Genomic DNA, 13736 nt, shown 5'->3' with positions numbered 1-13736 from the left:
ATACATTAAACCTCACAACCTCCTAGCCAATCAACAGCGCCATGTCTTCGACTGTGATCGTGTGAAGTCGTTTGTCAATCGACGAGGGAGAATTTCTGGCGGGATTTATACAAAAACCATTTAGAAACAGACAGTTAACGATTGTTAGCAGTGTGTTTCTGTACTACTTCAGAATTATTGCACCTATTGTTTAGAGCGAATTGACTTGTGTCCAGAAGAAAGTTATTCCATATTATTACTGTTTTCTATACCACCAATCTAGGAAAAGCTTCAACGTGAATATTTAAAAAAAGCAGTTTTCACTGCTAAGTTGAATATACCTTTATTTGAATTCTAAATTGTTCAATTATGGAGTCAGTTAGGTAAGCTTCCTTATTTAAATGTTTTTTAGCATTAATGCACGTATTTTTTGCAGTGCGAATCCACTAATTTGCGAAGTATGTCAAAAGGAGTTTACCAATGTATGGAACAAAAAGAGGCACCTTCTTAAAATTCATAATGACGAATCGGCAAAAACGAATAGGAAGCAGCATATAATGTGTTCTGTTTGCCCAGGGGAAAACAGAGAGAAGTTTTCATGCTATAATGATTTGGACAAACATTTAGCAACGAGCCATGACGTAAATATTAAAGAAAGTATGTTAAGTTTTCAGAGCAATGAAGAGTTTAAAGCATGGCGAGGAAAGGAGAATAGAGAAGTTGATTATGTCTGTGTCAGGACTTTGAAAACTAAGAATGGGGAAACAATAGTAAACTACAACTGTAACCGAAGTGATTATAGAGGTAAGACCTGATTGAATGGATTATTATAAGAAAATAACTGTTTATTTTTAAGGATACGAATGTGTAGGTCAGAAACGCCATATGAAGTCCGGAGGCAGTATTCACATTCAAGGAGTATGTCCTTCAAGAATGTTAGTTAAAACTGCAACAAATGGTAACTATATTAACACTATGGATACAGTATATGTTGCCTTTATCTACTAGGTTACGTTGGGGTCTCTTAAATGTCAAATTTCTTAAAGTTTAGTGGATTATCAGCCACTGAAACAACCAGCATACGAATCCAGTGACTGATTCACTGAACATATCCAATACATATAAATAGTAGTATCTAAATTAATATTCTACATATTATTGTTTATTAGGAATTGTCACAGTCACATTTGTGGAGACACATGTGGGTCATAATGATGAGCTAAGAACAAAACGACTCACTGAGTATCAACAAAACCTTATTGTTGAGAAGTTAACTGCCGGTGTATCAACTGAAAGAATTATTCAAGATGCTAGGATCATACGAGATGACAAATTAGATAGACTAAATCTAATAACGAGGGGAGATCTAGCATATTTAATGAGAAAATTTAACCTTGACAAAAGAAGGGATGCTGACGATATGGTAGCAACTGCCTTGAAAGTAGAAGAGTGGAATGGACGAGGAGAAAATTATGCGTTTTTATTCAAAAGAATTGGTGAGGTAATCTATATAATGAATTAACAAAATGCTGAATGTTTTATATCATTTTAGGTGAATGTTGTCCTGGATTGAGGGATGAAGATTTTGCTTTGGCCTACATGAACGGAGTTATGGAAAAAAAGTTGAGAGATTTTAAAAGAATCATTTGTGTCGACGGTACACATGGAACCAACAGGAATAACTGGGATCTAACAATTGTTTTAGTTAAAGATGAGAAAAACATGGGTTTTCCTGTTGCCTTTCTGCTCTCAAATAGATTGGACCAAACTATACAAGAGCATTTTTTTACTGCACTCAAATCAAGACTAGGTGAATCCATTCAAGCAGAGTTCTTTATGAGTGATGACGATACAAAATATTATAATGCATGGACCAAAGTGATGAAGACGGACAAAGAACCTAGAAGACTTCTTTGTACATGGCACGTTATTAAAAATTGGAATATTCAAGGGAGATCCAAAATCAAGAATTTACAAATCAAACAGGACATGAAGAAAAAAATGAGAGCAATTCTAAAAGAAACAGATCCCTCAATATTTTTACAATTGAAAGAAACCTATTTCAAACATTTGGAGGAGGAAGGGGAAAATGATTTTCTCAAGTATCTGCAGAGGTAAGTAACTAACTACTCTAAATGTTTATTGAGAATGAATCTAAAGAGTATTACTTTCTTCTAGCTTTTATTTCAAGAATGAAGAAAGAATAAAAATGTGGGCCCACTGTCATAGGATTAATGCAGGAATAAATACCAATATGGCTATCGAAAGCTTAAATAAAGTACTTAAATATAATAAAATGAGAACACAACGTAATATTAGGTATGTTATATTTTTATTTGTATAAATGGAATTGATTTACTATAATGTTAACAGGGTTGAGAAATTATTGGATCTATTAGATGAGCTGGTTGAAGAAAAGATGTGGACCAAAATAATAAATGTTGAGAGACCTAACGCTAATAATTATCAACACAAGGTAACTGTGGAATCACACAAAAAGGCAGAGAAAATGGAAGGTAAGGTAAAGCCACAAGAATTGGGAACATTCAAGGTAACATCTTGTTCAATCAATGATAAATTTTATATTGTAAGTATTAAAGAACTTTGTGATGATGATTGTAGAGCAGGATATTGCCATATATGTAAAATATGTATACATAGATACGAGTGTCAGTGTCCTGAAAATGCGGTGAAACAAGTACTATGTAAACATATACATGCTGTATCTTTGTTTGAGGCGAGAAGCGATTCTGTTGTAGATTCCTCACATTCAGATGATGACAATCAATTACAAGTGAACGAGCCTTCTGGAACCGAATTGCGATACCAGGAAGATCTAAATCACTTTATTCAGGAGAGCAGAGAAAATAATAAGTCCATTACTTCTGAAGAAAGACGAGAGGTATCATATACATACATATGTGATGTTCTGTATATCAACTCTGGTTACTTTAGGGTTCCGTAACTGCTAAAAAGTTTGTGCATAATCAATTACTGAAACAACCAACATTACCAGTCCAGTAGCTCTGGTTGATTTACGGACCATAATCATATATGTCTTTTGTTTCTGTTAGATGTTGACAGTATATGCTTTGCAGTTTGCAATAATGGAACATACCAATTTTATCAGAAGTTTAGATGATGACACACTTTATAAATTCTTGGCAGAGATATCAAAACTTAGAACTAATATGGGACTAGATGGTAGTGAGCATGTTTCAAAAAAAAGGAAAATGGAGAAACAATCCTATTTTCCAAACAAAAAATAACAGCTTCTTATTTTATATTGTAATATACATAACTATTTGCTAAATTTTTCTCAGTTGTTTGCTGATATATAATCAAAGGTGATGGTGTTGTTTGCTTATTTTTGAAGTAGTTAATTCTATGATTATTATTCAATACTTTGAACAGAATTAAATTTTTGCAGGATGCTTTGTACTTGAGGGTGTGGTATAATGTAATTATATTTAGCTAATATTTTTATAATAGTTACTCATTTGTAAATAGGTAAATTTTATATGTTGAATTGTATTCATAGGTGTGGCATAATGTAATATATGTATAGTTATAGTTCTAAATAATTTCATTTTCTAAGAATCATTCTAGTGAAGGCTTGATAACATTCCGAAAATTAACTCACTGAAATTTTCACTTTTGAAACTTGATCAATATTTTTTGTTAGAGATTACTATACAAATATTATATTTTGGTTCAGGTGTAGGGGAGCTGGGAGCCTGTAATTATCTAAAAAAAATTGCAACTCCTATAGGGTTTATCTTCGGATAGATCTTCAAATGGACAACTGTTGGAATAATTAATGTAGTTACTTTGTACATATAGTTTAATTTTTGTTAATGTTCAATTGTATTTAATGGTGTGGTAATGTGATATATGTATAGTTATAGTTCTAAATAATTTCAGACACAAATAAACATTCTAGTGAAGGCTTGATAACATTCCGAAAATTAACTCTCTGAACTTTTCACTTTTGAAACAAGATCAATTTTTTTTTACAGATTCGCGTACTGTACCTATACAAATATTATATTTTGGTTCAGGTGTAGGGGAGCTGGGAGCCTGAAATTATCTAATAAATATTGCCACTATTATAAGGTATATCTTCAAAATGAATAACTGTAGGAATTATTAATGTAGTTACTTTGTACATAGTTACATTTTTATATGTTCAATTGTATTGAGTTACTAACTCTTGAATGTATAATAAAGTATTTATATGATGAATAAAACCTATAATTTACTCTTTGTATTTTTTCCTAGTATATTTTGCAAGCAAAGATATATTCCTATCTCCTTACTCCTAATCAATTAACGATGAAATCGCTAGTTTCTATACTTTGTAATTTACCAAAATCCAATGAAATTTCATTTCTGTTAAATAAATCAACTTATTATATCTCGTTAAAATAATTACATATTTTTTATGTTCACCTCCAATGATACACTCATAACATTATAGCTTTAAATGTCTTAGTTTAATCATTTGCGTTCTTCTTACTATCTATACTTATCCGAAGTACTCCCATATCTTACATTCATAATACTGGTGATGTAAATCTCCATTTTGTTATCAATTCGTAATTACTGGTTTCATTTTGAAGAATAATGATATTTATTAATTTCAATATCTATTAGTTCTAGTTCATCCTTTACCTTAGAAAGCGTCTGGCATGAAAGTAATTTGAATAGTAAAAATATCAATATTTTTATTCGTTCAGTTAAATATAGTTAAGTACAAAATTTCATTTACATCAAAGATTATAGATTAGTCTATTATTATTCGATTCGCATTCTTACAATAATATCGTCTCAAATTCAAACAAACGAAATTTGAATTCGCGCCAAATAGACCACGCCTCAAGTATTCTTATTGGCTAGGAGGATGTGAGATGTAATGTATCCTTAGATTGACTAGGTTATTTCATAATTTTCTGTGGTTATATTCTAAACAAGATTCATTGACCACAGACTACTAGTCTTTAGAATAACATTACATAAAACAAGTTGATTTGAAAGGGTAGGGTACATAGTCATTTTAATTTGCAATTAGCACCTAACACTTTGTCATATCTAATGGAATATTTGTTCATTATTGTTCTTATGTAATTTTAATGTTTTTCTAGAGGTTTGTCGGCCAAATAAAGCACATGTACGCCTCATGCGGGGAAGGATCTTAGGGATCACATAACACTAATATACACATTGCATTATGTGTTATGTTCCAAGCGGTGACGTTCTGCTAGCAAAGAGTTACCACACGAATTTTTCGACTTCGTTAAATGTTTTCCAAAATTACATCAGCAATTACTTCAGCCGCTATTTCCTCTTTAATTGATCAAATAGCTTCTTTCTGCAGAAGATATACTGACCGGAACATCATTCTGATGAATATTTAAGTTATATAAGTCTTACAAATTATTTTCTAAGATACTCGATGAGCTGTTTTGGATCGTTTACAGAGTTGAATTGGATTTCAAAAGTTGGAGTTCTTCATATAGTTTCAAAATGATACATATTGCTACACAGAGTATAGCTTCTTCGTAGTTCTTACAAAATGAATAAATGTTGTTCAAAATGTAAAAGAATTCTGAAGAAGCTACTGTTTAGAGAAACAATTGTTATTTACATAATAAAATAGTGGAAATTAGAAAAACTTGTTTTAATATCAATCCGATTTATTGAATTTACGTTTACTGTAAGTTTCATATGTAGAGGTAATTTTCAATAAGAATAATGAAAAAAATGGTCAAACCTAGAGGTAAAGGTGTTTATTCTCGTCTCTCAGACTATCGAAAATCGATAATGGTTATTTTCCTAACAAGTGCGGAAAGTGGTACTTTCCCGCACAAAACTGCCATTGGCCGAACGACGCGAAGTGGTTCAGTGCATATAGAGATATGATAGAATTTAATTTATTCTTTGATATTTGCGTGCGGAAAAATCCACTGCTATTTCTTTTCCGCATGCAGAAAAGAAATAGGGGTTTTCCGCACTGTAGGGAAAGTGACTCTTTGTGACTTGAAATGCGTGTGGAAAAAGAGTTGAATCGCACGCTTGTAGAAAAAGGTAATAATAGAAATTGTTCATTAATTAGCACTATCTATACCATAGATTTTGATAGGTACTCGTTCTTTCGGTACCTACTCGTATAGTTCATTTTTGCGGGGGTCTTTTAGGGAAAAATTAATTTTATGTATTTCGATTTAACCAATTTATGGGTTGTTTTCACCCATTAAGGAAAAAAGAATCTAAATATTGAATTATGTTGTTCAAAATAAATAATCTCTAGGAGTTGATTTACAATATATCTCCTTACCGACGCCACTGCTGATAGGGCCACTAGGTCTGATAAACGTGGGTGTTATCTTCACACCATTATCACCCATGACAATGACAATGTGACAATGTGAAGTTGTCTGTTTTCACACTGACACTAGTGGTTTTGTTCTGTCACGTTCTGTGGTATCACTTATCATCTACTTATCTATGTCACTTATCAATGTGCTCTCCAAGAGCGCAAAATGTGCATGAATGAATGAATGCTTAAAAGCTCCTGATACCGTCACTGCATATCTCGATTTTTTCATCGGTTTCTCGTCTTTCTATGGTTATAATTCAAAATATCATTTTGAAGATATTATTTTGACATATCAGTTGTAATTTGAAATAAAATAAGATATTTATATATGCCTTATTCTCAATAGGTTTACATGAAGTGTAATGTATCTAGTTGTTCTGTATGGATTTCTTTACACTGTTTTCATTTTAATAACTTCTTCATATTCGAGATGTAAGATATTTTATTGATTACCTTTCTATTATTGAAAGATATTGCTTTACAGATGATAGACTTTTCTCTGATGGAATATCAACAGCTGAGATAATAGCTGGTGATGTTTTTTTTGAAATAACAGATCCTGTCGAATTAGAATATACTTACAGGGTGAGACCTGCTAAAGATTTTGGTGCTCCATTTGTAAGATGACAATTTCCTGAAAATAAATATATTTCAACCTGCTTATTTTAGAACGAGTCCTTTATCTTGAAAAACACTGCTTTGGTACCTGTGGTTCCCAGATTTGGCTGCCACAAATTAGAAAACCAAAAAGATGTCGAAGGAAAGGTAGCTTTCATTGAAAGAGGGTAATAAGATTTTCTGATTCTAAATTATCTCAAAAAAGTAATCTTATAAGTGCTAGATGATAGTCTTTTGGCACTGTAAACTTTGAATTTTTATTATTTTTCCTCTCCTTTAACGAAATCTTTTTTCGAACATAAGGTGAAGGTAATAAACAATTACAGCATATGTTTTACACTTCTTTGAAATACTTCGATCCATAGTCACTTACTTGGCCCAAGTATCATTAATATTCAAACATTCCCATTTCCAGTGAATGTTCTTTTAAAAAGAAAACGTTAATGGCAGAAAAAGCAGGAGCAAAGGCAGTTATAATAACAGATATTAATAATGCTAATGAAGAGTATTTTATTGAAATGATAGATGATGATGGTGAAGAGGAAGCTAATATTCCTGCAGCTTTTTTGATGGGAAAAAATGGCCTTATGATTACAAAAACCTTAGAAAGGTTACAACGACAATATGCAATAATAAATTTACCTGTGAATTTGACTTTTACACCAATTCATAAAATGAATCATCCTCCATGGCTTGGTTGGTAAAATAAAACTTGTTTCATGATTCAATTTTCTCTTTTTTGCATTTGCATTATTTTATCCTCGTTAGGATCATGTAATGGCAATGAAATGCAATGTTGCCATTATTTACAGGAGTTAGTTCCTAATGGCTCAATACAAATACAACCAGTGTGTCAATTTTAAATCAATTAGTGTCATCTAAAAATCTCCATTTTCAAGAGTAATTTATTATTTTTTAAGTTACAATTCTATAGGTATTGTGAATTTTTGTTATGTATAAAACCTCCACTTGGATTACAACATTGCATTGAAAATTGTATTGTTTTTCATAAGGGAATCAAATTTTTAGTATTGAATGTCTTAGAAAATATTGATTCTTTATTGTCTATCAGCAAAAATCATCTTATTTGTACCATAGTTTCAAATAATTAATTTATCTTTGAATATGTGCTGTTCTGTTATTTGTCTAGTTACTATAGTTCAAATATAGTATGTGTATGGTGCAGCATATCCATAACCTAAAAAGAGAAATTTTTATACTTATGGAATGATTTAGTTATGTTCTTGGAATATGGATAATCTAAATATTATTAGGGGATTCATAACTCAAAAGTTCCTATAATTTTGTTAGAAGTTGCTATGTATTATTGTCAATTCAATTGAATATCATAAAAAACCGTCTTGGGTAGAACCTCTGAGGGTAGAACTAATAAGCATATTTTTCCATTTGGGGCATAATTATTTTTCAAGAATTGTTATTATTATTTCTATCCTTCACTACACTACACTTCACTAATCCTTCAGTGAAGTAATACTCACCTAAAGTATTAAGTGTATAATATGGAGAAACGTAACCAGTGTAATATGAATAAGGTGAATAGGCATATCCATAGGGCGAAGATAAAAGCCATTGTGGTCTTGGTGCGGCATTGGAAGCTATTGCAAGCACCAAAAGAATAACCTAAAAAACAACATGAAGATTCAAGACAAAACATGAAAATTAATTTTCTTAACTATTCATACAAAGCAAATGGAAAATTAAGTGAAAAATATTTTCTACTCACAATGCACAAAATTCTCATTTTGATATTGAACACCTTACCACAGTAGATATCAAACAATTTTCTGAAGTGTGGTGTTCATATATATATAGCCAATATCCCATCAATATCTATATGGATGATTGAATTGTGTTTTGAATAATTGATTGACTTTACATCCTCTTTAACTCATTGATATTCTTTGTCGTATCTAGAAATGATGTAATTTATTCCTTCGTAATGTTAATTTTAGAGATGCAATGTGAGGAATCTGATACTCAATTTGTTTTATAGGGGATAAATGATATCTTTTTTCTCACGTAATACGTGTCAGTAGAATTGAAATGGCCGCTACTTATTCAATAGATAAACATCCTAAGAAGGATGCCTAATTAATTCAAAAAGATGTACTTATCAAAATAAACACATCATGAATGCCAAGGCAATGTCCATTTTGGCTCATACAAGATAAAAAACGACAATGGGGATAGAATTTATTGATATAAAAATGAGGAACGCACTAACGTGAAGTCAGGAGATTTTGAGCGCTTGTTCATTCATGGGCCAATTGCTCCTTTGAAGACCACATTTCTGTATATTGGTATACAGTGCTGGCAAGTCGGTAATTCAGGATGTGTTAACAAGAAATGCATAATGAATACTGAAAGTCAACCGAAGAGCATTCCTTCCAAAAACAGTGAAAATCCAATTAGAAACGAAATGAGAATACCTCCTCTACCTCCGCAAATCTTCATCTATGTGGTATTTGTATGATCTCGTTGCGTAATTGCATTTCCATTTAGCCTTTTGTCCGAATTTTTATTCTAAAAAGATTATTCGGACAGGGCATAAAAAAAAGCCAAGCCTCCTTTTTTTTCATTTTCATGTAGATTTGGCATGGTGTGTGATTGGACGTTACTTATTCGAAAAATGACGCTGATGCAACTGGATTGCGATACCGAGTTATGATTCATGATATTTTATGCCGTGTTATTTCTCGCAAAGGTAATCACAATTGGCCACCGAGAGTTTGTGATTTAACGCCTTTAGACTTTTTTCTTAAGGGCCACGTGAAAGATAAGGTCTATGCTAATGTTTCACACAGGGCCGGCGCGAGCCATTATTGGCTCTTGAAGCAATGAATTTTTTGACGCCCCTGCTGAAAAAGTATCAAAAACCCCCCCCTCCCCCCAAACAAAAAAATCACCTGCCGCGATAATATTTCGCCATTTTTGATTTCTCTAGCGTTTAAAAGTCAAATCGAATAAAACAAAATGTATGTCGATGAGTCTAATTCACCTTATGTTTTTGACGCTGTAGTTATTTTAATTTATTCCTGGATTTCTTCGACGCCAATTAACAATGCGTAAGTAATTTATATCTGATTTTCACATTCACAAGACACTGCGTACTATCGATGAAAGATTACCCATCACACCACGGGCGTAGCCAGGTTTTAGTTTCGGGGGGGGTTTTACATATTATAAAAAAAATCTTATGTTTTTCTTTTTAAATATATCAACTTTAAAAGGGCCAACCCATTCAGTCTATTTTCACTAGTTTTATTTTTCAAGTATGTTTTGAGAAAAAAAGCATTTTCAAAATCACTTTTTGAAATTTACTTTATTTCTTCACATCGATTCCTATAAATATATTTAGGAAAAAAATACCGTCGTAGTATTTATACAACAGAGTACTCAAATTCAAATTTATGAGTAGAAAGTTTATATGCAAAAACCGGTAAAAAATTATAGTTATCACCTTTTTTGCATTTTTTTCAATGTTTTATCATGAAATTTTGGTGGCAAACTTCAAAAGAACAGAGATAATAAATCGAAGAAATTAAAACTACCCCATCAACTGAGTTTCAGCAGAGATAGATATAATACGCCAATTTTGAACTATCGTTTGAGCCAGGTTTTTCGGACAAAAAACTTTATGGAAGAAAACGTCAGAAGATTGAATTTTTTTGTATTTTTTTTTAATGTTCCGTCACAGAATTTTGGTGCTTAATCTCAGATTCGGATTCAGAACCCAAAAAAATAAAGGGTGTTTTTTTTTAGAGCTATAGAACTTCAAATTGCAATAAAACAACGATAGATTATTCGATTGATATGAATTTTATTTATCCGCAAGATAATCTTGTGGAATTATATTTTAAATATGATTTCTGGCATATGACCGCCACGGCTGGCTCGAATGTAGTCCAATCTGGACGTCCAATTTTCGATGACTTTTCCAATATTTGTGGCCGTATATCGGCAATAACACGGCGAAGGTTGTCTTCCAAATGGTCAAGGGTTTGTGGCTTATCCGCATAGACTAATGACTTTACATAGCCCCACAGAAAGTAGTCTAGCGGTGTTAAATCACAAGATCTTGGAGGCCAATTCACAGGTCCAAAACGTGAAATTAGGCGGTCACCAAACGTGTCTTCCAATAAATCGATTGTGGCACGAGCTGTATGACATGTTGCGCCGTCTTGTTGGAACCACAGCTCCTGGACATCATGATTGTTCAATTCAGGAATGAAAAAGTTAGTAATCATGGCTCTATACCGATCACCATTGACTGTAACGTTCTGGCCATCATCGTTTTTGAAGAAGTACGGACCAATGATTCCACCAGCCCATAAAGCGCACCAAACAGTCAGTTTTTATGGATGTAACGCTGTTTCGACATACACTTGAGGATTAGCTTCACTCCAAACGCGGCAGTTTTGTTTGTTGACGTAGCCATTCAACCAGAAGTGCGCTTCATCGCTAATGAAAGTAGTGCGCGATACATATTCCGCACAGAACCATTATTTTCGAAATAAAATTGCACTATTTTCAAGCGTTGTTCAGGCGTCAGTCTATTCATGATGAATTGCCAAACCGAACTGAGAATAAATCACTTGACAGCTGTTAAATCGGTCGCCATCTTGAACAGTAATGCCAACTTAAAGTTATATACCTCGAAAAAAAAACACCCGTTACATACGATCGAAAAAATCAAACCCATAACTTTCCTTTGAGGGCACATGTGAGCACAAATTGACTGGATTACGTAGAGGTAATTTAATTCAAATTTCACATTACAAATTAATTAAACTGAGAGTGATAATTTCATTCACTTTTTACAAATTCCATTAAAAAATATTTTCCAGATTTTGAAAAAAAAAAAGTTTTTTTGACATCTTTAACATTTCGGGGGGGGTTTGAACCCCCAAAACCCCCCCCCCCTGGCTACGCCCGTGCATCACACCACAAGATACAAAGGGCGGTAGGGCATGCAAAGCTTCGAAAACTAAATGGGATTAAAAACATATGTTCCGCTGAAAACATTTCATTTAACAATAACTAGTTTCGAATGCAGAATCGTAGGAATTTTCCATATGTTAAAACAAAGTCCACTTCATTCGAAGTGTTTTTTTTCGTCTTTGTGAAATACATTTCATCCCTCTTTTAATTAGGGTAATAGGCAATGCTGCTTATATTGGTTGGGTTGCCACGTGTTATTTATTGAACAGGCGGCTTAGAGACGGTTTGGAGATGTTTATTGCAGAGAATGATGATAAACGCAGCGAAGCGGACCAACTTCATGTTGTTTTGAGGAATCAAGACTATACTTTTTCAGAAATATGAAAGGGCGGCCACATACTGGGCTAAATTGCCACCCCTCGAAAAGATGCACCTGAAACAGTCGCTTCACTGTTTCACCCCTAATGCCGGCCCTGGCTCCACAGTCCAGACAAGACCTGAATGATTGCATTTGTGAAAATTGCATGACAAGGATATTGTGTTGCAATCAAAGCCGTGGCAGCCATTTGGCTAATATTATTTTCAATCTTTAATGGCATACCTTCTTTCTTTACAATGACATAAATATGCATTGGTCATTGGTTTCTCTTGAAATATACTCTTTTTTTAATATCAAAATGGACCCTCTTTTTGGATAACCTTTAGGGAATGGTATCGTAATAACGATAGAGGGATTCGTTCCCCCTCCAAAGGGATGAATCAATGTACCTTTGTTGAAGGAAATGACTAATGAGCCCAGTTACGCTAGATACTAAAAATTCAGAGAAAAATTGTCAATGAAAAGAACATTACGTTACAAGGATTATCCTTTATTATTTATTTATAACCCAGCATCATTTATTGCTTAGATCGGTCGCACATCTACTACAGTCGAATACGATTGTATGAAACAATAACAAAGGAGTAGGTGTACAACTTTGTTTCCGCCGTTTTGAAATAGATGGCTGAAGCGGCAAGTGGTAGTCGAAATAAATAGATCGTAGATGTCATACAACAAGCTTAGGTAATAATAATAATAAATATAATAAGTTTATTCACCAAAAAAATGTTTTACATAGATAACAAAAGAATAGTTGAGATGTAAATAAACATTGAAATCCCACTAAAACTAAAGTTGCGCGTGGGTATTTGTAAACATAACGCCATCGAAATATTAGTCGATTTGTGTCTGCTTTATAAAGTTATTGCCGATTCTCGTAATTTACGGGAGGTTTTAATTTTCTGCATTAATATAAATAAATGACGGCTGAGGTTCATGGAATACTCTCAAATACCTACTATGAGGCCGCTATTAGTGAAAGAACGTACCAGGATCATTGGGAGTGACGCAACAGTCAATCCCCCCACCCCTCGCAATTTCAATTTTGCCCATACTTAACGCGCAATTCTTTATATCGGGCAAGTTGAAATTTGTTTGACACATTTAATTTCCAAACGGAATACGCATTCCAAATTCCATTAAAATTGGATAAGAATTAGAGAAGTTAAAGCTACTTCAAAGATTTGCGGACAAACAGAACGATGGACAGATATTAAACCAAATATGATCTGAAATATATTTTGCGTCCGGAACTTTTGAAACCAGAGACAAACATTTTTTTCATTTCAAAAATTATGGTAATTCTTTCTCAATAAATAATGTTTCAACTTTGGCTGGCTATGTTTCGTATTTCACTGAACAAATGAACAATTCTAGGTAGATTTTTGTTATAGGTAATAGTATTACTAAATACTAAAT

General features: G+C 32.9%; 2 protein-coding genes and 1 long non-coding RNA gene across 4 annotated transcripts; 2 read left to right on the top strand and 1 right to left on the bottom strand.

Annotated features, from left to right (window-relative positions):
* Positions 1-2: 2 nt before the first annotated feature.
* On the top strand, positions 3-4240 carry LOC123670793. 2 transcript variants are annotated; one of them, XM_045604347.1, is made up of 8 exons: positions 3-362; positions 416-783; positions 836-937; positions 1149-1475; positions 1532-2093; positions 2158-2298; positions 2353-2881; positions 3078-4240. In XM_045604347.1, exons 1-8 carry the CDS (start codon positions 349-351, stop codon positions 3246-3248), a joined length of 2214 nt encoding a protein of 737 aa, XP_045460303.1. In that variant the 5' UTR covers positions 3-348; the 3' UTR covers positions 3249-4240. The 2 variants fall into 2 exon arrangements, with proteins under 2 accessions (XP_045460303.1, XP_045460304.1); XM_045604348.1 differs by lacking the exon at positions 3078-4240 and adding an exon at positions 2935-3071.
* Positions 4241-6453: 2213 nt separating this feature from the next.
* Positions 6454-7704, top strand: LOC123670794 (PRADC1-like protein). Its single transcript, XM_045604349.1, has 4 exons — positions 6454-6790; positions 6843-6976; positions 7028-7143; positions 7392-7704. The coding sequence occupies exons 1-4, from the start codon at positions 6721-6723 to the stop codon at positions 7678-7680; spliced, it is 609 nt and encodes a 202-aa protein (XP_045460305.1). The 5' UTR covers positions 6454-6720; the 3' UTR covers positions 7681-7704.
* Positions 7705-7863: 159 nt separating this feature from the next.
* Positions 7864-8865, bottom strand: LOC123670795. Its single transcript, XR_006745987.1, has 3 exons — positions 8721-8865; positions 8476-8617; positions 7864-8174 (listed from the first exon to the last, which is right to left on the bottom strand). It is a non-coding gene; the product is annotated as an uncharacterized LOC123670795 (long non-coding RNA).
* Positions 8866-13736: the final 4871 nt, after the last annotated feature.

The sequence above is a fragment of the Harmonia axyridis genome, chromosome 1 (assembly GCF_914767665.1).
Source record: "Harmonia axyridis chromosome 1, icHarAxyr1.1, whole genome shotgun sequence".
In the NCBI taxonomy this organism is placed as follows: Eukaryota; Metazoa; Arthropoda; class Insecta; order Coleoptera; family Coccinellidae; genus Harmonia; species Harmonia axyridis.
The sequence above is the reverse complement of the archived record's forward strand: the minus strand, read 5'-3'. Positions and strand labels throughout refer to the sequence as shown.

Bases quoted from the DNA above. Each gene is read 5' to 3' on its own strand.
- LOC123670793 (XM_045604347.1), top strand. The intron at 938-1,148 runs GTAACTATATTA...ATTGTTTATTAG, and splicing joins AGTTAAAACTGCAACAAATG to GAATTGTCACAGTCACATTT. The intron at 1,476-1,531 runs GTGAGGTAATCT...ATATCATTTTAG, and splicing joins GTTTTTATTCAAAAGAATTG to GTGAATGTTGTCCTGGATTG.
- LOC123670794 (XM_045604349.1), top strand. From the start codon at position 6,721: ATGTATCTAGTTGTTCTGTATGGATTTCTTTACACTGTTTTCATTTTA. The intron at 6,791-6,842 runs GTAAGATATTTT...ATTGCTTTACAG, and splicing joins AACTTCTTCATATTCGAGAT to ATGATAGACTTTTCTCTGAT. The intron at 7,144-7,391 runs GTAATAAGATTT...TCCCATTTCCAG, and splicing joins GTAGCTTTCATTGAAAGAGG to TGAATGTTCTTTTAAAAAGA.